The 27,221-nt window shown below is 50.0% G+C and overlaps 1 protein-coding gene across 1 annotated transcript in view; it reads right to left on the bottom strand.

The window, feature by feature from the left end:
- Positions 1–6,367: 6,367 nt before the first annotated feature.
- Positions 6,368–27,221, bottom strand: part of LOC132317674 (hydrocephalus-inducing protein homolog) — a 44,698-nt gene continuing 23,844 nt past the window's right edge. The window contains exons 9-18 of the mRNA XM_059822344.1: positions 27,045–27,144; positions 25,031–25,149; positions 23,243–23,466; positions 19,300–19,367; positions 17,067–17,302; positions 16,128–16,228; positions 14,728–14,863; positions 14,085–14,249; positions 12,430–12,582; positions 6,368–6,610 (exon numbers count right to left, since the gene is read on the bottom strand). Of these exons, the coding sequence (XP_059678327.1) occupies positions 6,368–6,610; positions 12,430–12,582; positions 14,085–14,249; positions 14,728–14,863; positions 16,128–16,228; positions 17,067–17,302; positions 19,300–19,367; positions 23,243–23,466; positions 25,031–25,149; positions 27,045–27,144 (1,545 nt within the window). The remainder of the gene's footprint in view (positions 6,611–12,429; positions 12,583–14,084; positions 14,250–14,727; positions 14,864–16,127; positions 16,229–17,066; positions 17,303–19,299; positions 19,368–23,242; positions 23,467–25,030; positions 25,150–27,044; positions 27,145–27,221) is intronic.

Here is a 27,221-nt window from a genome sequence, read left to right as displayed (position 1 = left end):
CTGCAGCTTCGTAGTACTCAATAAATCAGAGCGTGTGGCATCAAGCAGACCACAGGCAGACATCAGGCAGAGCTGAAAAGCTTCTAATTAAATCTGAACTCCCTGCTCACAGGATTTTGTGCTTCTCTGGAAGCCTGGGAACCAGAGGAGAGACCTGAAAACACAGAAACTAAATAATGAAGTATCTTCTCTTTTTCAGACACCTCACGGGAGAGAGAAAGATGATGCAGGAGTCAGGATCCAGAGACTAGAGGGCTCCTGCTTTGTGTTGATATTACCATCACTGCAGCTGAAGGACATCTGCGGGTCCTTTGAAGAAAGTGAGGCTTGGGGAAATGCAAAGAGCATACCAAGAGCAGAGAAGGCAAAGAGAGACAAGAGATGACAGTTTTCCCTCATCAGCCTGAGGAGCTGACAGCTTTCTCAGTTTTTCTCAGCTCCCCTACAGGATCAGTGTTCAGACTTCACTGTGCCTTGAAGGAGGATCCTCAAAAACCTCCCTTTATACTGAGTACAGAAACTGGTGTCTCTCTAGAAGTGGCCACGATCCCCCTCAGCAGAGCAGCTGTAATCTCAGTTTTACTTCGGTGAAGTTAAAAACCAGTCCATCCCTAGAAACATCCTCACTTACTTTACAAAGCACCTCAGGAGGGGTGAGGAGCAGGTTTAGCATCGCTCAGCTGCAGCTCTCTGCTCTCCCACCTGCAGCCCCAGCACACGAGGGGGCTGCGCAAAGCCCACGCTGTTCTCGTGGGTCCCACACATCTCACCCTGTGCCCTTGGCTCAGCAGCTCAATTCTGTATCCACATCAAGAAAGGCCGAATACGGCTGGTGAGACTGTCCCCAAGCCCAGAGGAGCGAAATAATGATCTTGGTGTTAATGGCAAAAACTTGGTCCTGCTCAAATCAATAGTCAAAGCCCTGAGGACTCGGACAAGATATTTAACTTCCCCCTTTGAACACAAGCACACACACCCCACGGGCTCTCAGTCATCAGCCAAGCTATTCAATGCCAGCATGCAATCTGCAGACTTACCTTCTCCACCCGGAAAGTGATTTCTCTGGAGGATATTTGCAGAATGGGAGCAACAAACTCACAGGTGACGTCCACTTGCATGATCTGTGCCTTCCCTGCCTTGCTCCCCACCATGGCGTGACACAGCAGCCGCTCCTTCACTACCTGCATGCAAGAGTCACACGTCACCCGGCGGGTGCTAGCAGGGTGTCCAGAAAACACCCCGCATTTGCTAGCCACCCGACTGTGGACATAAAGGATTTTGATAGCCTGGATAAAAACTGTGCCATGGGATCTTGGCCATCAACCATCAACAGGTATTACTGCCCTAAAGTGACAGTCACTCGTCTCCTCAACAGCCCTCTCTCTTTCTATGCTACACCCTATTTATGCTGCACTCAAACATCCATACCGCTACACCCCAACATCCACAAAAGGCACTTGAGTCACGTGCTGTCTACAATCGTAATAATCCCTGCCCCAAATGATGCTTGTTTTGATGTACCCCATCGCTAAGCATAATGCTTACAGAAAGCTGTAGGAACTGATTAAAAAAATATATAACTATACTAAGGGAAACAAGTGGTAGAAGGGCCAACGCCAGCAAACCCTCCCTTGGAAGCTTAGTAGAAAGGATACATGGCAAAAACCCAAATAGCCAGCCTGCCTTCAGGTAAAGAGGGGATCACTCATTCCTAGGATGTACTGTGCCCTCCTAGAGCTGCTTTGAAAAGAAATCTCCCTAGGAAAGAGATGTCTTGCACTCCACATGAAAACCCTCTGCTGAAGCTGGATGCTCTTATGTTCAAGACTTTTTCCTGATTTCTCATGGTTTCACTTTCCCAAATTCCTCCCGTCATTTCTCATTCTTCCCTCTGGTACAACACCACAACCCAACAACTCCTCGGAGTCTACAGCCTCCAAAATCATCTGTGCTGCACGTGCAGTGCAGGCAGTTGGGCTTCTGGCCAACCTGAAGAGAATTAAGTTCCCAAGACCCCAAGTAAGGTGGAAAACCCACTCCCAGGGTCTGGGCTTTGACTGCATGAACCAGGCAGCCACAGCTGAGCTCACAGATCCCCTTTGGCCTTTCCGGGCAAGACACCCTCACCAATACCCTGATCATTTTCCTTCCTTTCTAGTACCTTTTTCCCTCTTCAGCAAAACCTTTGGGCTCAGAACTGCACAGGGACAATCCCATCACAGTCAACTGAGTGAGTAATCAAGTCTTCCTCAAGCTGCCACTCAGGCAACCCTTTAAAAAACCTTTCAAAGCACTGGTATCAGCAGGAGCTTAATGCAGATTTAGTCCATAGTTGCTTAAACATCTGTGCCCAGTGGTCCTGGAGCCAGGGAATGCACACCAGGGTTAGCTGGCAGTTTCTCTGCAGAGTTGGATTTCCCCTGGAAAGAAGGGTCCAGGGAGAACACCCAGTGACCCTGCTGAAATCCCTCCCCTCTCAGCTGCCATCCAAGGGTGCTGCAAGACCTGGCTGCCCTTGGGACACCGGGGCTGGCTGAGAGACTGGGGCGAGCTGTTCTGGAAATATTGACAAAAGTCAAGCTGTCAATTATAATGATCCCTGGGAAGAGACTCCCACATGGGGAATGATCATTAGAGCTGACACACCCTGTTCGTTTTTTCTCCTCCAGGACTCAGTGCTAGACAAGCCCTCTGCTTACATTTGTCTACAGAGGAAAAATGATGCTGCTCCCAGACACTCCCGCCCTTCACAGGTGGTTTGTTTTGCTCACTGCTTCCCCCAGACAGATGACCTTGCATTTTTTAATCTACTTTCTGCCTGTGCCCCTAGTGTAAGTAGAACTTATTTGCCCTGCCCTTCCTTTCTGCCTCAGCACATGACACCTTATAACCTGCCCTTGGCCCCTGAAGTAGCAATACTTCCTTCAGCCCACATTTTGGTGTCAGCAAGTTGGGTTTATGGTAGCTCTAGAAACACAAAAAAAAGCCTTAGCAACTGATGGTGGCCAGCAAGAAAAGCAACTGGTGCTCCCATCGTAACTTGTGGCATTAAAACAGTTTCTGGAAAGTTCTTGCTCATTTTCGCAGGCAAATGTCAAGGGGCTGCAAAAGAACTCCCAGTGGACGTGATCCGATGGGAAAGGCTCAGCCCTCATGGGGGACCTCACCTGTGGAGTGCTGGAGAAGCCTTCCAGGGTCATCTCCACAGTCTTGCCCGGCATCAGCTCCATCCTCAGAGGCTGAAGCTTAAACACGGGGCAGGCAGGTTTGGGGTTCTGGGCGGAATCTTTGCCCTTGGTGGTACCAATGGCAGGGAGACGATGATGCCGGTGAAATGGGCTGAAACCTTCTGTTGTCCAATACAGGTACTGGGTGCGTCGCCCTTTATTCGTCATCTTGAAGTGGTAGCAGCAGGGGTCCAGGCTAGAAGAGAAGCAGAGATGGAAAATGTCACAGGAGCTGCCATTTCCCAGCGATCACCCAGCTTCAGCACCCTGAAGGCATTATCCAACTGCACACTCAGCAATAAAGGCACCTCCAAAAAGGCTGACCTAGCTCAAAGCTACAGCAAGAGCCAGACCTTGCCTGCCCCGAAGTTTATCACCATCCAGCAGCTGCTCTGGTTGTGCACAGCAAGGAAAAGCTTCGTGAAGAACATTGTGGTGGGTTGACCTCGGCTGGATGCCGGGTGCCCACCAAGCCACTCAATCACTCCCCTCCTCAGCAGGACAGGGCGGGGAGAAAATAAGATGGAAAAAAACTCGTGGGTCACGAGAAAGGCAGTTTAATACGGCAAAAGCAAAGGCCGCGCACAGAAGCAAAGGAAAAGAAAAGATTTATTCTCTACTTCCCATCAGCAGGTGATGTCTAGCCACTTCCCGGGAAGAAGAGCTTCAGTACGCTTAGCGGTTGCTCCACAAGACAAATGTTGTAATAACAAATGCCCCCCCTTCCTCATTCTTCTCTTAGCTTTTATTGCTGAGCAGGCGTCGTATGGGATGGAACATCCCTTTGGGCAGTTTGGGTCAGCTGTCCTGGCTATGACCCCTCCCAAGATCTTGCCCACCCCCAGCCTAGCGGTGAGGGGGGAATGTTGGAGAGACAGCCCTGGTGCTGTGCGAGCACTGCTCAGCAGTACCCAAAACACCGGTGCCTTATCAGCACCCTTCTAGCTACCAATACAAAGCACAGCACTATGAGGGCTGCTATGGGGAAAATGAACTCCATCTCAGCCAGACCCAACACAAACATCATCTCAGTTGCTGCAGACAGAGCATCACCAGCCTTTGGGGCTTAATAATCAGAGTATTTTTCCAAGGGGCTTCCTGCAGGTCTCGCTGCATCAGACACTGAGCTGGCCTGGCCTGGCTGCAAGTGGAGGGAGGAACAGCTTCGCTGCCATTTCACCTTCCCCTTGGGAGCTGCTGCCTCAGGTGGCTTCCTCCAAAGATGCTACTGGGGAGGCTGCAGGGTATATAGACTCATCTGGTGATCCGGGCACCACCTGCCTCACTGGTGGGATCCCCCTCATCCCCCCATCCCTTAGGGAGCAGCCAACCCTCATCGCCCCCAACATATCGCCCTTTGCCTCAACAGTGCAGCTGGGTTTGTGTTTTAGGGAGACAAATGCACTCTGAGAACACAGGATCAACAGAGGTTTTCCCAATACGAACACAGCAGCAAGACCAGCTCTAGCTGCTGAGGGAACGGAGCGACAATCAGAGATGAAGAACTAGAGCTAGATATAAAGCCAGATGAATATTCAATGGGAATTGATTCCTTCAGGTAAAGAAACACTAACCGCAGGCTAGTCTGGAGTCATTATTTTACCCTCTATAAAGCTGAGCATGACCAGGAAATGAAGAGTTCCTGGAACAGTTATTGTCTTTTTGAAAGGTACAGAACATGTGGCTTACAAAATGCATGTCTGCCATAAGCAGCTAAATACAAACACACAAGCATGTACTATAGAACAAACAAGTCTGTGAAACAGACTGTTAAAAAAAATAACGAGGTTTACAAGTTTAATATGAAATGGTGTGTGTTGTGGAGAGCAACGGATGAAAGCTCGGAGCAGCTCTGGGGAGATGCAGAATTTGTGGCTCTGGGAAAGCCCAACTCATCGGAGATGTTACCGGGGTCCCACCACAGCTCACTCGGTGGCAGTTCTGCAGCCGACACCAACGGCAACAACTCCAAACAGAGCCTGCGGGTGAAGGGGGGCAGAGCACAATGACATGAGCCACCCCAACATTGTCCCCTGTGTTGTGTAGCCAATCTGCGGCTGCACAGAGCACAGGACACGCTGGACAAGCACCAACCTCCCTGCAACGTCCCTGCTGATGTGGATGGCTTGTGGATGCATATTTAAGTTGCTGAAAATCTATCCTAAATGCTTAAGGTAGGATTAACCTGCTCTTTCTAACCAAAAATGTAGGTATCAGAGCACTGTGGACCCTCTTTGCAGCCAGGGAAAGGAACAGGCACCTCGAGATGATGATGCCTCTCGCCCCAAAAGGTCTCCAACACAAGGCAAGCAGCACTTTGCAAAGGCTTATTTTCCTCCCCTGTTTAGAAGGACGTGCCTGGTTTCAGACACACACGGAAGCATCAACAAATCCCCTCCTCCGAGCCAAGCTCTTTCAATAAATACTCTCAATTTATCCCACCCAACCTCTCCTCCTCTCCCTTTCAGAGCTGGGCCTGCAGCCACCCTCACTTGCCCGTGCCCCGGGCTGCTGCTGCGGTCTTGACCTAGGAGACAGGGAGGAAAGCAGGCAGGAGTGACGAGGAAAGAGCAACTACGTCTCATAAAGAGCAGCCTGGCAGGGGAGCCGGGGATGACGAGTGAACTAAGGCATGATACAGGGCAAAGACAAATTCTGCTGCTCCTCCAGGACTCCCAGGCAGAGGGGAAATAAAGCAGCACCATTACTTTACTCGAGGAGTTGCTAACAAGCTACCTCCACAGTTTTCCGCTGCTGCAAGATGATACTCCACAGTGAGTGAAAAAGCAAGCCATGTTATTCCAAAGGGAAATATGTTTATACACGTGATGTAGTGTTTTCCAGCAGGAGGCTTCGGGGACCTACTGTTCTTCCTCCGTATCTTTATTTGATAAAGTGAGGAAATAAAGGTATTATAAGTAAGGGCAATTCAGTGACAATTTAGCAACTGGTGTCCATTTTGGTGGCTTTTGATGGCATCTAACATCTTTCAAATGGCCATAAAATGCTTCTAAAGGAATTCTTGTGGCTTCAGTGAAACGGAGCCAGGACCTTGAGCACGGAAGGAGAACTAGCCTGAAGGACTACAGCAAAACTCCTCCTGGCTGAGCCCACGGCAGAAGCGGGAGCTGAGAGGTAGCCTACCTGAAGTGGCGTCCCAAGTTGAGCTCCGGACCAAAGGGTTTGTCGGTGACAATGGTGGTGCCAATGCCGACAGCCCGGACGGGGATGACATAGGAACGGCTGTTCTCTATGAACAGGTTCACCTCGTCCCTGAATTTCTCCGTGTCATCCAAGTTTGCGATGATGGTCACAGACACCTCGGTCTCGGGGGGGATCATTCCTTTACTGGGTTCAATCCTCCAGCGCGAGCGTTTGCCAGCCTGCAAGACAAGCCAAACACTAACTTAGCATGGAAGCCACGGACCCTGGTCTCTTGTGGGGTGCAGGAAAAGGAAGGACTAAAAGATATGAGGGTAAAAACCAGAAAGGCTTCATTTCCCTAAATCTAAGCTACGGTGTCTGCAAACAGCAACTATGCAGGAGCTTATACAACCTGTAGTTTACCCTCCTTTAACAGACTCACTTCATTAACCCCGTTTTGCCTGACCCAAGAGATGCTCATCCTCAGGAGAAGGTTATTCCCCCTCCTCTTTTGGTCTCTCTTTTGGAGTGCGCACCAAGGGAAGCTACTTTCTCTCTCCTGGCTTCCCAACAACGGTGGCCGGGTTTGCATGAAGGCTCAAGGCCAGAGGAAGCCAGGACTGCTCAAATCCCACCGTGGCAGCCACGTGCATGGGGGATACTGCTGAGAGCCTGAAGAATAACTCTGCAAAACCAGTTGATCAAAACCCCAACACCAAAGTCGTCTCTCCCAAGAGTTAGGCAGTGCTTCTCAACAGCCCCTGAAGGACTGAAGCACTCGGTCCCCACTGATCATCAGCTGCAGCGAGGTGTCCCACTGTCCTTGGCTTTGAAACATTCAGCTCTAAGTGTTGACAGCAGGGCAGTAAAGAACTAAGCAGAAAGAAAGGGCAAGACATGCCCTGTGGGCATGGCCGGGGCTTCCCAAGCATTCTCTTCCTCTCCTTTCTCATGCACCTTTGGCTAGGAATGGGGCAATAAGGGGGCTGGACCCCCGGTCCATTTAAAACCACAGTCGGTCCATTTAAAACCACAGTCGCAGGGAGCAAGCTTGCAGCAGACAAAGAGAAACGCATGCAATGTTCCCCAGCCAGCATGAAATGCACTGGGATGTAGATGTACGGCTTCAAAGTGTCCATCACGGTGTTAGTGGCACACGCACCCCACAGTTCAGTGCTCTGTTTGGGACGACAGGCACTACTCACCCAAAACACCTCAGTATTGTAAGAGAAAAGGGTTTTTTCCTTCTGTTTTTAATGAAAAGCAATGATGAGCTTGGAGGCCTGACATGATCCAAGTGCCTGATCCAGGTGAAGTCAGCTTGAGTTTCCATCTGTCAGCCTGGTGGCACTGAGCTCTAACAGGACACCAGCCAGCCCAAGGGAGAAGAACACCAGAAAACCAAGCAGCACTTCAAAGTCATGGAAAGCATTTTAAATAACCCCGCCAAAACGACCTCTGCTAACGAGGGTAAGACTAGCGGGAGGACAGGGAAGCAGTAACTTGCTGAGCATTCAGGGTCCCGGCAGCATGGGGAGGTGCCCCAGCTATGAAAACTCCTTAGGCTGACTGCAGGTCAGGTCTGCATGCCTGCATCCCAGGATGGAGCATGCCAAAGGCATCAAAATTATTCCAGGCACTGGCAAAACTAATAAACTCAGTTCCAGGCTCTTCAAAGCCTTCCCTCCCCGCAGCCCGCACAAATTGCTCAGATAACAACAAAATCGCGCATCAGCCAGAACAAGAAACATAATCACTAAAGCAGCATCCCTTTATCGGCACTCGTTTGAAGTTTATCTCCCTGTTTTGCTGTCTCTCCATATGACCATTTCTTTAATAAAGGGAATGTCATCAAAAGCTTGAGATAATATGCAATGAAATCAGGAAATGAAACAAAACCTGCACTAAATGGGGAGAGAAGCAAATATGGGAATGGGAACTGCATGTTCTCTCCTTGCTTACACCGAGTTTGACCAAAACTCTTTATATGCTGCCTGAAAATCACTTGATTCTCTCCAGGGAATCCCAGTGAGAAGATAAACAGGTGCAGCTTCTTTTTTTTTTTTAAATAAACAAAACATGGTCTCTTCTGCAACATCAGCTCCAGTTGAATCTGAGGGCAGCTCATCCCTGGGAAGGTGGAAGGGGATCTGTTCCCCAGGCACTCTCCTGAAGACAAGACCACATCTGGCTGGACGACCACTGCTGGAAACCAGGCAGCAGTGAGCTCCATCAGGAGCACAGGGCTCTGGATTAGGGAGGTCAAGGATCCTGTCAAAGGAGACAGGAGCCCAAAATCAGGAAACAGAGCACCGTCACTACAAGGGGAAGTCCCAAGAAAGGTTTCCTCTCTCCTCCCTCATTACAAGGCACCAGGAAAACAGCGTTTGCCTCCCTGTAGTAGCACATAACACACCCAGCACGGTGGTCATGCAGGCAGAAGAAAGCTGCCGCTGATGGACAAAAATTGCACCCTAGGCCTTGTCTTTTCCTTCCTGATCACACAGGTGTGATACGCAGCTGCCTTCTGTGATGCTGAGACATGTCATTCTTGGTAGCCAAATAAAAGATGCCTGAGGAGACAAAGTGACAACAAACAAGTACGAAATGATCAAAGAAAGATGCTTTTTTCTCTCTGCCTTTCTGCAGGGAAAGCAAACACTTCCATTAATCAATACAACTCTTTTGCACTTGTCAATACAGCAAAAATCAGACACTTAGGGAAACAGGAAAAGAAGATGACAGCGACAGCAAGGAGGAGAAACGGCCACTTTTTTCAGCAGGTCGCATCAGCCCCCAGCTAAGCTGCAGCAGCTCCTTCATGTTGACCTATTCCTCCAGTCTTTTTTACCACAAAAAAGGCAAACCCTCCCCTTGCGGGATCCACAGGATGCTCTAACAGGGCTGCCTGGCAGCTGGGAAAGCAATCTGACAAGGAAAGGTACGTCAGACAGACACAGGATTCAGTGGGTGAGCACGGGATGACACGCTGGCCCCAAGGGTCACAGCCCTGCAGCTACCCCGGCAAGCAAGGATAAGCCAACCAAGGACATGGGTATGAAGTCCCTACACTCCACTACAAACCCAAAAAGCCCCATCTCAGTGGAGGGTTTGGAGGGTTTTTTTATTTCCTTCCTTCTGGTGGCAGAGATGCTCAGTGCTGCTCCCCGCAACTCATCCGACAGACACAAGAGGGGCACGGGGAAGCCTGTGCACGATGAGGAGTACTCCAGGTAAGTCTTGAAGTTGCTATCCCGAAGTGAAGTTTGCCACAAAAAACATCTCAGCTTGCTCAGATAATGCTCTTTTCTCCCATAAAGCAAGAAGAAAGCTCGACTTGACAGGAACAGCAATTTGCATGTGGTGGTTAAGGATACCACCATGGCCATCTGCATTACAGCATCTTCCTTTTCTGTTCTGAACAAGACACCAGCCTTTGATTTGCCTTGTTGCTGCCCCTTAATCTAATCTCATTCAGGTTGTTGAGCTGCCAGTCAGCATGCTGTAATGTTGCTGATCCAACACTGCTCTGAAAATTTCAATCAAGAGCTCTTTCTTTCGAGTGGGGACCATGATCCAGAAGCCTAAATGCAAAGAGCCAGGGTTTTGAGATTAGCCATCAAATGGGAAACAGGGAAATCCCAGCTCACTGTCCTGCAGCAGTCTCCAAGCAGGAAATCAAAGCAGCAGCTTTGGCATCTTTGAGAACACAAGACTTGGGTTCAGGGGCGCAAATGAATGAAGGATGCCCAGGTCACCCACCAGCTAGGCTAAGGGACGGCCAGAGCCAGTTCTGCTCTCAGATCTACATGTGCAGGTCACCCTGACACCCGACTGCATCTCAAATTTTATCTCCAAAATTATTCAGTCCCCTCTTCTTCCCATCAATAAACTGCCAGGCAGCCTAAGGCAGCAGCAAAGGGCAAAACTTCAACTGAGGCAACAAAACAGCACCAAAGTAGGCAGTTGCTGAGGGCAAGGGAGTAGCTCGAGCACATCTCGCCTGCCACGGTGCTGCTCCCATCAGGCAGGCTCAGCATCACCGTCTTGAAGAGTCTGAAGAGCCCTTGCTGAAACGGCTGATCCAGCAGGTTCCCAGCACCTGCCTCCTTGAACATCTCCAGGATAGCAGCAGCTATCCTGAGAAGCTGAGATGCTCACCACGGGGTAACTCCATGCTGGGGAGTCAGCAGAGGGGCTATGGAACAGCAGAGGCCATCTTTACTGCAGGGAAAGAAGCCATCCCTGAACCACCTCATATTACAGTTCGAGTTATTGATTAGCACAATATTTGCAGAGATCGCCGGGAAGCAGGATGGGATTTATTGCCCAGTCCCATAAGTTAGGGCACTGAGGCAATGGAGAGGCAGATATACCCCTGCAAGCCCCCTGGGTGCACTGCAAGCTGCCCAGGGGAGGGAGGGAAGGCATCACACCCCGATGGCAGGACCTAAACGGAGCTCTGAAGGTCAGTCTTGGGTACAAGCATGCAAACCCCATCATTTACACACCAGTACCACCCATCCGAGGTGGCTTGCTCTCTGCAGAGATGGAAAGCAGATTTTCTTTGTGGAGCCAAAGAAAGCTGCCCTGGGAATCCCCCACTTTGAGGTTATGTTTATGCTCCTGGGCACAGAAACTGGAGCAAACAAGCTGCAAAAGCAGCAAGAGGGAAATTCAGCCTGGGTTAACCAGCCCCAGAACTCCAACCCACCACAGACAAGCACAAACCCCCTCCAAACCCTGTTTTCCTGCCTCGATCCCCCCTCCAGTGGGGAGCACATCCCACCCAGCCTCCGCACCCGAGCCCTTCCCGCCTGCATCAGCCCCGCTCCCCCTGCCAGGGAAGCAGCCAAGCTCTCCTCCTGCTAGGCAGCTTGTCACACTAGGCAGCCTCCATGAATTAAATAACCTTCTTCTGCAGCTACTCTCCAGAGATGCTCTGCAATGCTACGGAGTCCACAGACTCCGTCGCTACACCACCCTTACAAGCATATCTTTGGGCAACAACCCAGCTGGGGTGACCCCCAGTAGGGGTGAAACTCACCTCACCATGAGCAGTTGGAGGACAGACCTCACACCCTAGTCTCTATCGTCAGCTGGAGGTTGAGGCAAAGGAGATGCAGACGGAACAGAGAAACCACAGGGAAACCCATGCCCTTTCAGGAGCAAAGGGCCACAGGGTTCCCTTCATTGCATAGAGCTCCAAAAGCATGACTCTCAGAGCTAAATACCTTTGTGCTGGTTTTGGCTGGGATAGAGTTAATTTTCTTCATAGTAGCTAGTATAGGGCTGTGTTTTGGATTTGTACTAAAAACAGTATTGATACACAGGGATGTTTTAGTTACTGCTGAGCAGTGCTTACACAGAGTCAAGGCCTTTTCTGCTTCTCACACCGCCCCGCCAGCAAGTAGGCTGGGGGTGCACAAGAAGTTGGGAGGGGATACAGCCGGGACAGCTGACCACAACTGACCAAAGGGATATTCCATACCATATGATGTCATGCTCAGTATATAAACTAGGGGGAAGGCTGGCCGGGGGACCGCTGCTTGGGCTGGGCATCGGTCGGAGGGTGGTGAGCAATTGTTTTCATTTGCATCACTTGCCTTTCTTGTTTGTTGTTGTTTTCATTACAATTTTTATTATCATTATTATTATTATTATTTTACTTCATTTCATTTATTAAACTGTTTTTATCTCAACCCACGAGTTTTCTCGCTTTTACTTTTCCTATTCTCTCCCCCATCCCACTGGGGCAGGGGGGGAGTGGTGCTTAGTTGCCAGCTGGGCTTAAACCACGACAACCTTCCACAAAACAAAGGGACAACTTGTAAAAGTGATCCAGACTCATTCCTGCTCAAACATCTACGCAAACTTTCTATTTTACTGAGGGGTTCCCCAGAGAAAACCGCCCCCAGAGCCAGGCTCCTCTTCCCGCGTTGTGATGGAATATCTCCCTTTCTCCCTCGGGGAGCAATATGGAAATGTTGCATAGAAAGGTCAAGTCACAGGCTGCTATGGACCATTTTTGCTGGAAAAGAGCCCCACAGATACTTACCATCTCTGCCCAGAAGGATGCAGGGATGACAGTCTGATTGCAGAGGCGGAGAGTTTGGGAAGCATCTTGTAAAACTTGGATACGGCCAAAATTTATTTTACTCGGGTGCACGGAGACAACTGGTCCTTCTCCAACGCTCACTAAATGGATTTTCTGCTCCAGGAAGCAGGTAGGAAAGATCAAGAAGAACAGGGAAAGTTGAAAAAGATTAGACTGCTCTAAGGGTACTCCGAGACTGAGGGATAATTAGGGTGGTTTGAAGTTTTCAGTGTGGTAAGACTGAAACAGAAGGCCTGGAGCACGTGTGGGATCTGGAGCCATCCCATCTGAAAGCCACAAGCTCCCGGTATCAGGGGGTAAAGAAACCCAGTTTCCCATGCTTGCTTTTTCACACCTCTTCCACACTGTTAGCTCTCTTCCCTGTACCCTGTACCTGCTCCCACCCCTTTTCCTGCTCAGTCTTGCTCCAAGCCACCCTCCCTGACTTCTGCTGCTGCACAGCCCCACTTGGAGACTAACTTCGTTAACACTCCCAAAGCGACGCCTGTGACAACCAGCACAAGTCAGAAGCAAAGCAGGCTCTTCAGAGTACAGATCATGCAAGTTAGTTGCCTCTGATTTGTGCTTGTGTGTATTCCTGGTATTATATGAATAACAGACATAAATTCTAGTGGGGGGAAACCCTTCTTTTGAAGGGAAGCATGCCTTATATTTACGAGCAACTCTTTTGTCAAACTTCACGCTTCCCTGCAAAGCCTGCGTTGCCTGGCCTTCCCGTTGACTGCTTTACATTGCACACCCACAAGGGCCTGGGTTGAGAGGTTCAGTGGCATCCAGGGGATTTAGCAGCATCATTTCCACTCCTTTTAATGGACGTTTAAATCCCTCAACTACTTTCAAAATGTCAGCCTTCCTTTCTGTTACAGAAAGCTTAAGGTTCCCAGCAATCCTCTGACATCCTCCTTCATGCTCAGACAGATGACAAGACATTTTAAAACAGCTGCTTCAAAAGTTAGTATCATTTTCATTTCAAGTGTAACTAAATTTCATCTAGATTTCAGCTAGATGAAGCCAGGACACTACATACAACGGTCTCTTGACTACATTTTGTTGTCGCTGCTGCTGTTGTGTATGCAGATGGTGTGGAGACTCACATGTCTTTGGCTGGGACTTTCGGCAAAGAGATTTGATGGATATTTCTCAAACATGATCGGCCTTGACTTCAGAAAAGCTTAAATCCAGCTTTGCACAAAACATCACTTCAGCATGTTTTCTTACGTGCTTGCTTTAGCAGGATTCAGGGAGGTCCCTGTGTGCTCCTGAGCAAAAGTCCTAATGAAGCAGCGGTTGCTGCTCATCTAATAATACAGCAGAGTAGGAGAGGCAGGGATCGTGCTGCGTTTTAGACTGGGCTTGTTATCCCACCTCACATATCCATAATGAAATGCTGCGTCAGACACTTGGATTACCACCTAAGAGAATACCATCCCTCCTCTTCTCTGGGCATGAGCCATTGCTCATGCCACGGATCCCTTCTTTCCTTGTCCACGCCAGCCATATATTACAAGTTCTTGTTTTCCCAGGAAGAATCCCTGTACACTTTATGCCCCACCAAGATGAGTCGCACAAAGGCACACATCTCCCCTAGCACTCACCAGCGGGGATCCTTCGCTCCCAAACACTGCAACATGAGCCACTGTGTCCTGCTCTCCCGTCACCTGGGCTTCCAGTGTAACCGGGACCTCCACCAAGCTGCGAGGCTGGATAATCCCGCATGGCGTGGGGCTGGAGTACCACACAGGAGCATCCTTCTTGTGTTCCTATAAGGCACACAATCAAAACCAACTTTAAAGCTTCCTCAAAGGTCACTCTGAACTCCTTGACATCTGCCACAATGACAATTCACGCACATTTTTAAAAATCCCTAGGAGAAAGCAGAAAGGCACAAAACCAGATGCAAGACTAGTATGGGCTTAGCATCCTGAGGGGGTCCGAGAGCTGCTGCATGCACAAACACCTGCTCCTGTGCTGGCAGCCTCCTTGCAGCAGCCTTTCATGACCTTCTAAGTTCTCCTACGGGAAAGCACCCCAAAGACTAGACTATAAACTGCTTCCTAAAGTTTATATTCACGCAGGTTCCTATTAAACTGCTTTCTAAAGTTTCTATTCAGGTAGGTTCCTGTTCTCAGCAAACCTTTAGGTTTGACTATAAACCAGCAAGGTCTTCTCCAAAACTCCTTTTTTCCTAATATACCCCTTGACAACATTGGAGGAAAGGAGGTGGATGCGATGCCAAACCTGAGGAAGAACTGCGTAGCAGCCTGGGAGATTGCTGTCGTTCTCAAGCGTCAGCATCTGCCGATACGGGTACTTTAGAAAGCACCGTCCAAATGTCACGACCGGGTTGAGCACTCGCAGCCGAGGAACGACGCATCTAGGCAAAGAGATGACCAAAAGGGAATTGGAGGTACTGAGAGAATGTAGAATTTGTTTACTCCCCAAATAGCATGAAATGACGCATAACACGTGTCACTGTCAAATGGACGTTTAAGAACCCTACAGCAATCAATTGCCTTTAATTTCTTTTTATACAACAACCTCTTAAAGGAGGAGCAAACCCTGAGTCTCAGCATTGTAGAGGCTGCCAAGTGCCCAGGCAGAGCACTGTGCCCTGTCCCAGAGCTGTCTGATGGGCACCTTCGCCCCAGGAGGCTTGCAAAGACACCTTGCGCCCTCCTGATGCTCCCAGCAAGGCATGAGCCCCAGGGGAGCCTTCCCACCCATGACCAGGGCTCACCAAGCCTCAGGGAACACAAGACCCCAGAATCTCAGTAAAAATTACTCCCTCCTCTCCCATACCTCTCTTGCCCTGCCTGAAAACTCAGCCATTTACCCCAGCAGCAGAGGGCACAAGCCACCACCTGCCTCACGCAGTGGCTGGCCACCCCTTCCCCACTTCTGTAGCCACCTTGCTCCTTGACCCTCACGGGTCCATACACTGTCTGCTCCCATTTGCACTTCTTTTACGGAATTGCAGCCCAGGCACTGACTGGACGACTCTGCCTCTTGCAATTAAACTGACACCCATTGCAGCACGACAGCATCGAATCTGGCTGCAGCAAGAACAGCTTTTGGCTTAAATCTGAGAACAGTACGTCTCAGAAGAACCAGAGGAAAGCAGAGAAACCTGAGCTCACCTTCCACATCAAGGACTATTTTCCCTGTCCTAAGATCTTGCCTCTACTTCCCCTCACCAGTCCTGACACAAGCCCCTTCCCCATTTGCACATGCCTTCGTTAACTGAACCAGACACCAGCTTTCAGCAGGCTGATCGCTGCGTCCCAAACGAATGTTGCATTTTGGTCGCAACCCAGCACAAGTCCACCACTTGCAGGAAGAAGGAGGGGCAGCCCTTTGGAAGTTTCTTATACCTCAAGCACCAAAAGCCAGGCCAAACATGAATATAATTACTGTTCCCTTTAGAAAAAGGCTCAGCCCCATGCCTGTCCGTTGAGCACAGGTGCTTCTCAAGGTGGGCTGCTTGCAAAGCACTGCTGTTCTCCTAGCTAGCTGGGTAGAACTAGCTCATTAAGCAACGCTTCTCATTTGGAGATGGAGCCAGAAAACCGCGTGCAAGGCAGTGTGCTGGTGGGGGGTGCACGAGGAGAGACGATGAGCTGCAAGGGAAGCAGTGATACCTGGCTGTGAGAGGCAATGCCAACACCTCCTTGCCAACACCGTCCACGTCCACCACCAGTGCCAGCTCGTATCTCTTCACGGTGTTGGAACACAGGGTGACCTGGGGGAAGAGAAGACCATCAAATACTTCATCGCTCCCAAAAGCCATCGTCCATGTGTGGTGTCCTCCGGTTCTCCTTCCACGGTAAGGAAAGGGAGGATTTTGCCCTAATTCTTCTGCTGGTCCATGTACAGAGCACAGGCTCTGCAAGTAATAGAAGTCTTCTGACAAGATCTGCTCTGTTAAATACACCGTGCAGTTATCAGGGTATATGCAAGCTAAATTAAAGCACAATTAGACTAATGCTCTACTCACCACTGCATTAAAATTAAGGGACCAGTTTGTAATCTCGACTAGAATAGCATAAATCCAGAGGAAATCTGTTGCCTTGAACAGAATGAGTTCAGCTTTACAGGGGGAAGCTGAGAGCAAAACGTGGCCCAGCAGATGCTGTGCAGTTCACGGCTGCCAGAGCTTTTGCAGTCCCCCTTGGGGATCGCTGCAGTGAATACAGCTCCTCCTGCTCAACAGGACAGGAGAAATTAGACTGGGAAGAAAGGCAAACTGCTTTATCCAATGACATCTCTCTTTTTAACAGCCACCTTCTGTCCTCATCCTTCCTCTGCCCACTTTAAATCCAAGAGATCGCTCTAAGCAGCTCTCAAAAACACAGGAGTGGCTTCTGTACCTGACTATACGGTACAAGACCTTCCGCTTAGGATTTTGGAAACAAAACGGTGCTCCTTCTGAAATGTCCCAGAGTAACCCAGCCAACAAAAGCCTAACACTAATGCATATATCTTACTCGCGTTATGCTGGCAGCACTAAAGCCCTCTCATGCATCAGTGAAGCTTCAGCTCCACCTGCTGAAGCACGTATGGCCAGACTCTTTCCATACCTGGATATCCACGACCCCCTGGGAGCGGATGGTCCCTCTGCACGGCGTGATGGTAAATTCGGTTGGCTTCACAAGACCTTGGGCTCCCCTTCTCCAGTATGAGTGAGTGTTGTCCGACAAAGGAACAAAACTGGTAACACTGGGCTCTCCCGAGCCGTCCCCAGGAATGCGAAGGGTGAAGGTCATGGGCACCAAGGAGGTGTTAGTGAGGCGACACGACAAGGTGCGAGGAAAGCCTAGGAAATGACACAAATATGAATTTACGCCCCAATTATCCCCCTGAGTCCTGGTGTGAATATCCTGTTAGGATAAAACTGTGCCTGGAGTTTAGCTCTTTTCAATCTGAACCACAGCTAGTTGAGAAGCTAAGCAAGGAATTCATCATCACTTAAGCTCTCTTTTATGCTGATCACAGAGATTGCTTCCTTGGCAATGCCCACTCTTAGCGATGCCGAACACCAGAATTTTGTCTCTCTTTACCTGAGGAGCGCTCTCACATGCCCCAAAACCAGCATCAGTTATTTCTCGCTTATGAGCGTACATCCAGACAGACCATTTTTTCTGAAAATTCAGTCCGTAACATTCCCTGTTAACTCCACGAACACTCCCACAGTTTTCAATATATAAAAGCAGTGTATTGTCATCGAGGAGAAGCTCCAGTAAAAGAAAGAATGGATGCAATTGGCTACTACAGCACGATGCAAAGCACTCTAATGCAGTTTCTCTAGGCAGCATCCTCAAGGCATCTCCTGTTTGGGGGCAATCAGACTCAGCTCGTGACAACCTGCAGCCCACTTCACAGGAGGCAAGCCTGATGCTTGCTTAGAAATTAGCAGGAACCGTGTCTCACCTTACCTAACAAACGGGGACATCACATCCATGCTGCACACTGGCTTTGGTTACTGCCCGCAAGGGTTTACATCACTTTAGCTTGGATACTTGCTTTCCATAATGGAAAAGCAGTGATACAACCACACCTGGTGGGGATGTGCTGCAGAGACAGGACATCAGCCCACAAATTGCTCTGGAGTGGACATCTGCCTTGGACGGCCAGCTCTGTGAGAAGGAGACATCTCCCATGGCCTGCTTACCAAGCGTTACTTGAATACAGATGGGGAGGAAAACCAGCTGCAGACACAGCAGGTAGTTCATCCATGCCCATCGACAGTGACCACTGCCCACCTCCAGCAACTACTCCAGCAGGGAGGCAGGAGGCACACAGAAAGGACAAACACAGACTTCACAGTCCCAAAGGAGACCGAAGTCTCCAGGGGCAGACAACAGTCAGCAGCAGAGCTAAAAGAAGCAAAAATGCAGTAGCTGCCTTCAGCTCAAAAGGCCTCATTAACGAAATCAGATTAAGTAGGATGAAGCTCCTATTACATAACCATATTTCTGCCTGGTGCATTTCTGGTTTTATTTATTCAAAAGGAAATAAAGAAATGGCAGAGTGGTGATGTAGGGAGGGGAGGAAGCAGCTCAGGAAAGGTAATGAGCTTTCTTAGAAAGTCCATGAGCAGCATGAAAACACAGAGGCATCCTGGGTGCAGAATGATAATGGCCCTTCAATCACAATTGATTTCACAATTCAACTTTAGAACATCTCAGTAAAAAGCCTTTTGTGAGACGGAGGTGGAGAACGAGAATCTGCACTTTAATGGAGATGCTCTGGACGCTCAGCCACTGGCTCCATCAGCAGACCTGGGCTTTTGGCAGGGAAGGAGAAGGAGCCCAGATCTCGGAGGACATCAGTGCCCGATGCCGAGCTATTGCTTGAGCATATTACCTGGGAGGTGAGAATGAGGTGCCCTCACAGCACTAATCAACAGCTCACACTGAAGGTCAGGTGGGGAAATGGTGTCCTCCCCTTGCAACACGCACATTCACCCAGAGCAGCTACAGGCTAGCATGTGGCTTCAACTCCCTTCTCCTGCAGTACCATCCCCTGGGCCCTTCTGGCACAAGGACTTTCACAGCCATTCTGCTGCCAAGCATTGGGAGGTTGGGGCTGAACAGACTATGAGGGACACCAGAAAACACTGACTTTCTGTTCCTTTGGTCCTATCTGACCTCATGATGGCACAACACTGCCTAAGCCACCAGCAGCCCTGGTTTTAACACCTCGAAGGCTGCTACGGAGGAACACAAGTGACAGGTGCTCTTCTGTTCAGGTGCTCTGTTTTGGTGATGCACAGACCTCTCAACCTATGCTCCAAGCCCAGGGAATACTCACCGAAGGAGACGTCACCGAAGCGGAGGGAAGGTACGTTGAAATGAAAAGTCGGTCCGATGACACAGCCCCTGTGAGGACAAAGACAGGCAGAGGAGGCATTGGTTTGGTTAAAGAGAAATGCAAAGTGTTCGGCTTTCGTTACTGCTCGGAGGGATAAAAGCTGGTCTCAGAACCACAGCGGGTTTCAAATCAACCCGTCGCCTTTCTGCTCAGCACAGCATCCATGTGGACAGGAGACAGCCAAAGCAAAGTGGTCAGCAGCTGATAGCTGCTGATGTGCCTTAGGGCACCATGTCAGGCAGGGTATGCCCCCAAGTTGCTGCTGGCCTGATGAAGGACCCTGAACAAGGGATGGCTCCGTGCCTCAGTTTCCCCATCTGTAACGTGATGACCCAGAGGTCTCCACACAAAAGTGGACCCATTGTACTAGCTTTGCCAGCTGCAGGTTCTCTGCTTTGGTATTTCTTTGCTGGAACTGGTATTCCCATGGAGTAGATGAACATCTTGTCCTCAGATCATCTTGATCCATGCAATCATGAGGCATGCAGGATTTGGAGGCATGATGCCAGGGGAGCGCCCAGACACCCACTGGCCACAACAAAAGCAGCAACAGTTCTACACAGCGGACAGCTGAATCTTGGGGAAAAGGATCAGCTTGTCACCAGTGCACCAGCTGACACATCCAAGAGCAACACACGTCTCCAACCACCGAACACGGGTGTCCTGAACCCACCACACCTCCTCACCTGCCCTTAAATTCAGCAGCCAGGCTCCAAACTCCAAAACTCACCAAAATCCCCTGAAATCAGCACTTGGAGCTGCACAACAGCCATTAATTTATTTCATGGCTGATGCCAAGCAATGCCAGCTCTGCCTCTTAGTTAAAAATCAAGGACCACAGTGAACGCTGCCTTCTAGTTTTAGTCACAGGACTGCCACTGACTGTTTGGCACATGACCAGACTCAAGCATCCCGCAGGAGGGACCTGCGTTCATCCGTGGTGTCCCATTTCCAGCATCCCTGTCTAAACACCAAAGAAACAAGCATTCAGGACCTTGTAAGGTTGGGTTCCTTCCCAAGAAGAATCACCTATGGTTTGGGCATCTTCTGATTGCATAGTTAAAAAGCACTCAAAAACTGACTTTCAGGAGTTTCAATCCAATACTAATTCTCGATTCTTGGAGCTGAAGCAGTTCCTGAGACTAAGTCAGGGAGCAAATCCCTGATGATGATGAAGTTCCCTCTCCAAGGACCTCACATAACCAGACCTAACCGCCCAAGCCCTAACACCTTGCTTTGGACACAGCAAAGGGAGCAGGCATGCTTTCCGTCACAGCACTTGCCACGAGACGATGGAAAACTACCTCCAAACCAACCATGACTGGGGATCACACTGGGAAACTGTCAAGGATGAGCCTTGCCAGGCAAGCGGAGAAATGACTGCCATTTCTGCTGAGTGCGCCGTATCTGTGCTCAGGGAAGTTAAACCTGAATGACTGCCCAGAAGGCTCGAGCAAGGAGCCAACCCAGAGCCCTGTGCACCACAGCTCACAACAGTACAGCTCGCAAAAAGATGGGGGAAAAGGCAGTGGTTTTGGCAACTACCGCGTTTTACAGTAGCATTAAATAATGCACTTGTGAAGGGAGATCAGGGTCCTTGCAGAGCACGAAGGATAACACAAGGTGGGAGAGGAACCGCTTCAACACTCATCCCCATTCCTTCCTTCCTTTGCAGCCCAGTCTCCCACCAGCCAGCTCGCCTCCATTCAAAAGAGCTGGGAGTTTTTCTCCATGGAGGACTAAATCCAGTGCTTAAAACTTCCCAACGAGGGAGGCTCAGCTTCACCTGGTGGGTGGACATCTCAAAGGCCTTTGAAAACAAACAGCTTGAGCTGCGGGGCTGGAGAATGAGAGATAAGGACTGGATAGGGATCCTTGAAACTAAGGCAAGGCAGAAGTCAAGGAGGCAGATGACATCTCAGAGCAGAGCGGACTGCAATGAGAATTACTGCTGAGGGACAGCTGTACCGGAGCAGGTGGGCATGCTGGGGTACCCTCAGATGGGCTGCATAGGAGCCACCACCTAGAAAGGAGGAATACAAGGATGGGGAAGAAATAAATAAAAAAGGACCAGCAGTCCTCTTTCACTGAGACATAAGGTCTGCACCGAGCTCAGGGCTGTGCTGGCAGAACAGGGCAGAGCGGCCACAGAGAAGGGGAGGACATGCTGGGCACTGGCAGCCAGGGCACCAGTGGGGAAAAAAGGACCACTTCAGCCAGCCCCAAAGCTCCAGAGCACCCAGCATCAGCTTCCCTGCCTACACCACATGAGCCCAGCAGCTCATGGTTAAGACTTGCTGGGACAAGTTTGCATGCTGCTGTGGTCCTGAGAAATGAGCTTTGCCTCTCCTTTCATCAGCTTTTTTTTTCCCCCTTCTCCCCTCTTGCTCGGTCAGGATTCTCTTTTGCAATGGCACCAGCCCAGGGGATGATGCCCGAGTCCTTGTGACAGTCCTTGCTGCAGAGCTTCCTGTCTCCTGCATCAGCACGTTTCTGGTTGCAGAAAGGAGGTACCGTAGCACTCGCTGCACAAGAGCCGGGAGGACAGCTTGTCCCAACGCATTAGCATGAGAGATGATGTTGAGGCTGCTGCTACCCATTTTGTATGGAATGTTAACAGAGGATTTTAAAAACACTGCTTCTGGCTGCAGAATCACCCAGGCTGGCCCCTCTCCAAAGCCCTCTTGGCCCTGCTGGGTGTTCAGGGGGACATCCCAGACCATCTACTGCCCAAAGCTGATACCATCACACTGTCTGCCATGGCCCAAGGGGGAATGAGCTACCTGTAGCAAGGAGTCACTTCAGCTCCTGGGTACCGGAACAGGGCAGCAGGCATCTCCACACCTTTCCCGTACGGCCTCCAGTCAAACTTTTTTCCAGCACGGGTAGTCACTTAAAGCCCCACGGTCCTCACACAGAGATGTCAAAGGGTCACAAAAGGAATCTGCTGCTGCCAAATTCTGGGCAAGCAGTGTCCTAGAAAGTCACAGAGCCACCCTGGCTCAACCATGAAGGCAAAGCTGCTTCCTAGAGGAACCCAAGACTTTGAAAGTTAAACTGCATATTGAGAGCAGAGGAGGCATGGTCACAGGTGGCCAGCAGCTCAAGGGAGGTGATCCTGCCCCTCTACTCGGCTCTGGTGAGACCCCACCTGCAGGACTGGGTCCAGCTCTGGAGTCCTCAGCACAGGAAAGACACGGACCTGTTGAGGCAGGTCCAGAGGAGGGACACGAAAACTATCAGAGCGATGCAACACCTCTCCTATGAAGAAAGGCTGAGAGAGTTGGGGTTGTTCAGCCTGGAGAAGAGAAGGCTCCGGGGAGACCTTCTTGTGGCCTTTCAATACTTAAAGGGGGCTTATAAGAAAGACGGGGACAGACTTTTTAGCAGGGCCTGTAGCGATAGGACAAGGGGTAATGGCTTTAAACTGAAAGAGGGTAGATTTAGACTAGATAGAAGGAAGAAATATTTTACGATGAGGGTGGTGAGGCACTGGCACAGGTTGCCCAGAGAGGTGGTAGATGGAAACATTCAAGGTCAGGCTGGACGGGGCTCTGAACAACCTGGTCTACTTGAAGATGTCCCTGCTCACTGCAGGGGGGTTGGACTAGATGACCTTTAAAGGTCCCTTCCAACCCAAACCATTCTATGATTTCCTCTCGCAGGCAATTACGCTTTCTTGGCTGCTGCAATTGCAAGGTTCAAACTGGAGTCAAGGTTAAAAAGCCTTGGCTCTTAGTGGGGGGGTGCTAGGATCTGAGCCAAGACAAAGACCTTAGACAACCCCTTTTTTCTCTGCTCCATCATAAAATGAGGTAGGGGGGAGCTGATTACCCAGAGAGAGCTACAGATGTGCCCACCAAGCTCCTATTACCCTCCTCACCTGATAGTCAAGGTCACAGGCTCAGGGGATCCATTCACACTGAACTTGAACTCTTCTGTGAACTGCCCCAGGATGGTGGAACTGAAGGAGATCCGGATCACCTGGAGCCCGTCTGGCAAAATGGTGCCCTCCCGGGGCAGAAAGGTGAAGCAGGAGCCCAGAGCTGTAGCTGGAGGGACCAACTGGAAGAAAGCATCGATGGCTCCTTTGTTAAACAGGACCGCCTGCAGCAGCAAGAAAGCGAAATGGAAATACATAAGGAATCCTCCTTTCTTACACAAGGCTGACTTGTTTTCCCATTAAACAAGTAACATCTGTACAAAGACAGAAGACGCCGTGTGCTGCTGCTTGGCAGAAGCCAAAGAATATGCAACAGGACAAGTTCTGCCTTTGGGTTTTTACATGCAAAGCAGTGATAACTTCATCTAAACAGAGTCAAGCCATATTTTGTTGAATGCTCGAGAGATCTACTGCCTCGAACAAGTAATACAATCCCGCAGCGTTTGTTGAAATTCAGCTCTTTTCATGTTGGGCGAGAAATGCCCACATCTGCCTGTGAGTACCAGCATGCTGTCCATCACCAACAAACCTACCCAAAGCAAAGCTGTAGTTTCTGATTGCTGCAGGGTGAAATCCTGCCATTTCCGTGGACTTAGCTATCTGCTTTCAATTTCTTTTCCCTAATTTTTGTCCTTGCAAAACCTGTCAGAAAAACTGAGACAGAAGCATAGAAACATCCTTTGTTTTTCAACTTTGCAGCTGCTGCTGAAAATATGCATGTATTCAAACTCCACAATGGTAACTTGAACACTACTCTCGCCTCTTGTGTGTTTTACACCTTCGTTACAAATTGCACTTAGGGATCCGACGCTGAGCTGAGGTTTACCTCCAGTCTAGCTGCTTAGCAAAGCACTAACAGCTTCATCTACTTCATCACATTTTCTCAAGTAATGAAAATCATAAATTGATAGAGAGAGAATCAATAAAGTATCAGCATTAAAAATGCACAGAGCACACAATATTTCCGTAAGAAAACACCTTAATCTGTCCTTCCCTGCCACAGTCAAGGTTTTGAAAGTGTCTGGCATGATGTATTGCCTCGTCTTCTACCTCTTTCACTTGCTCCATCTGTTTTTTTGCAGAAGACTTGACACCATTGGGGGGAGGCAAATATATAGAAAATGCCTTTGCTTCCTTTCCAGAAATGCTTTGCTCTTCATAGAGCCAGAGATGCACCAAGCCCGAAGCGTGGTGAGGGGCTCGTCAGCGAGGGGAAGCACTCCCAATTTCTTTCCTAGGGATAGCTCGGAGCCAGGAGGCTGGATGGCTTTCCTCTGACTCCCAGGAATCGGTAGGATGCACTTAACTGAAAACTCTTTGCAAGGGACTTGAGTTCAAACACAGTAACTTTGTTCCAGCTGCTTTTTAAGAGCCAGAGTACAAAGGTGCTTTGCATCTAGGGCTGAAACAAAAGCCTCTGAATACTTATCTTTTTGACCCAGTGCTGCTTTCATGTGTCAAGGGGGTTTTTTTTGCATGAAGCCTCCCAGCTGACCTCAAATGGAGGTTGCCAAAAAGCAGGGACTAGGGCTTCACGAAAATATACACCTTTCAGACCCCACCAAAAGTATCCAGATTCTGTGAAACCCCCCAAACTTGACTAGTATGTCAAATATTCCCTGCTCACAACTGCCTCAGTTGCCAGGAATCCCCCAGGTCCTCAAGGCTCAGCATTGCCCCGGGAGCCGTGAGGATCCAGCCCAACCCCTGCGAACCCCTCCTGCTCACCTCATAGCTGTGGGCTGATCCAATGAAAACCTTCCCGATGTCCAGCTGGTCAAAGTTGAAGCGGAGCCGGGGCCCTATGCCTTCCCCCTTGATGCGCAGGGGCAGCCTGGCCTCTCGGCCTGGGGAGAGATTGCCGTTTCAGTACAGTAATTCCCTCTGTTGCCCTGGATTTTCCAGCCTGCCTCAATGCTAGTCCCTGACTCCGCGATGGATGGGACCAGCTCTAGATGCTCCAGGGAGAAGATACGGGACCCTTCTCCTCCCTCAGGACATATGCCCTTGGGCTGGTTTCTAATTTAGTGATCAGTTTGCACCCTGAAAACGGGATGCTGAGTTTAAAACACGATCTCTGAATTTCTTCCCACACACTTAGATGAGCTTTGAAATCCATTCAGTGAAGGCACAAAGCTCACAAAACAGAACTGAAGATAAAAATCTGCCATCTGTACTGATGCAATCAGAGACAACAGCACAGGAGCCGAGAAGTACGAGCCCAAGCAAGGCGAAGCTCCCTGCTAACGGCCATACGCACATCAACAGTAACCTCTCCCAGAAGAAGACTTGACAGCACTTCCGTAAGACAGGTTGGGCATAAAGCTTGTCTAGCGGACTGCTCGGATTCCGATTCCCAGGGAGGACGTTCACCCTGCTCAGTACAGCAAGGCCTGTGCAACGCTACCCGTATGCACCATAGACGCCGAGCCACGAGGTGACAATTCCCACACAGGGACAGAAGCACTGGCTGGGGTGTTGTTCGACACCTGGCTGAATATGAGCCAGCAGTGTGCCCAGGTGGCCAAGAAGGCCAACGGCATCCTGGCCTGTATCAGAAATGGTGTGGCCAGCAGGAGCAGGGAGGTGATCATGCCTCTGTACTCGGCGCTGGTGAGGCCGCACCTCGAATACTGTGTTCAGTTTTGGGCCCCTCACTACAAGACAGACATTGAGGTGCTGGAGCGTGTCCAGAGAAGGGCGACGAAGCTGGTGAGGGGTCTGGAACACAAGTCTTGTGAGGAGCGGCTGAGGGAGCTGGGGTTGTTTAGCCTGGAGAAGAGGAGGCTGAGGGGAGACCTTATCGCTCTCTACAACTACCTGAAGGGGGGTTGCAGAGAGGTGGGTGTTGGTCTCTTCTCCCAAGTGACTAGTGACAGGACTAGAGGAAATGGCCTCAAGTTGCGCCAGGGGAGGTTCAGGCTAGATATTAGGAAAAAGTTCTTTACTGAGAGAGTAGTGAAACACTGGAATAGGCTGCCCAGGGAGGTGGTAGAGTCACCCTCCCTGGAGGTATTCAAGGAGCGTGTGGATGTGGCATTGTGGCATGTAGCTTGATGGGCATGGTGCTGTGTGGTGTTGGGTGGGTTGGTTTTTGGTGTGTTGTGGCTTGTTGTTGTTGTGTGGTGGTTGGCTTTTTTTTTTTTTTTTTTTCAGGTTGGACTTGATGATCTTACAGGTCTTTTCCAACCATAGTGATTCTGTGATTCTGGCCAGAAGTGGTCTTTTCGCAGACACCCCGCACTCAGCGGGGCTCAGTCACCTGAGGTCTGACAGCATCTGGGGAGCGGGAGGTGATCCAGGATCTGGGAGCACATTTGTAACTCAGCTCCTGCTGCCTCAGGCGTCTGATGATGCATCCGTGTAATAAAGATTCATCTTGGAAGTATATGGTCTATAGGGGCTTAGTGCTCGTCCACGAAAGCTGTTCTGCTGTGTCATTCTTTGGCCTTTCCAGGCACCTTGCAGCAGAGCAAATGCTGGCAAACCCATGGCATGAAAGCTTATCCCTTCACTGCCTTGGTTGGTCTGGGATCAGTGATCCAAGCTTGTAGCCAGGCATCACGAGGGCTGGCCTTGGACAGGAGATCACCTGGAAACCGCAGGGACAGCGGGCATGTGCCAGCCCTGACCTGCTGACCACCCACCCTTCCCAGCAACTACCTGAGAACCGAGGGGGCTGGAAGACTATTTGTGCCTCGCCTTCACCATGGGTAACAGAAGCAGGAGAAAGGAGCTGTACCTGAGATTTCACAGTAGACCGCTTGTTGATACACTCTGGCTTCTCGGGGTTTAAAGACCACCTTGATTTCAGCCGAAGAATTTGGCCAGACATCTCCCTCCTAAAACAGAAGCAGACAGAAAACCATTTATCTTTAAACGTTACATGTCTTGTTTTCAACCACAGCCCTGTAGCCTA

This window comes from Gavia stellata, chromosome 11 (genome assembly GCF_030936135.1).
Source record: "Gavia stellata isolate bGavSte3 chromosome 11, bGavSte3.hap2, whole genome shotgun sequence".
Classification (NCBI taxonomy): domain Eukaryota; kingdom Metazoa; phylum Chordata; class Aves; order Gaviiformes; family Gaviidae; genus Gavia; species Gavia stellata.
This window is presented reverse-complemented; position numbering and strand designations above follow the sequence as displayed.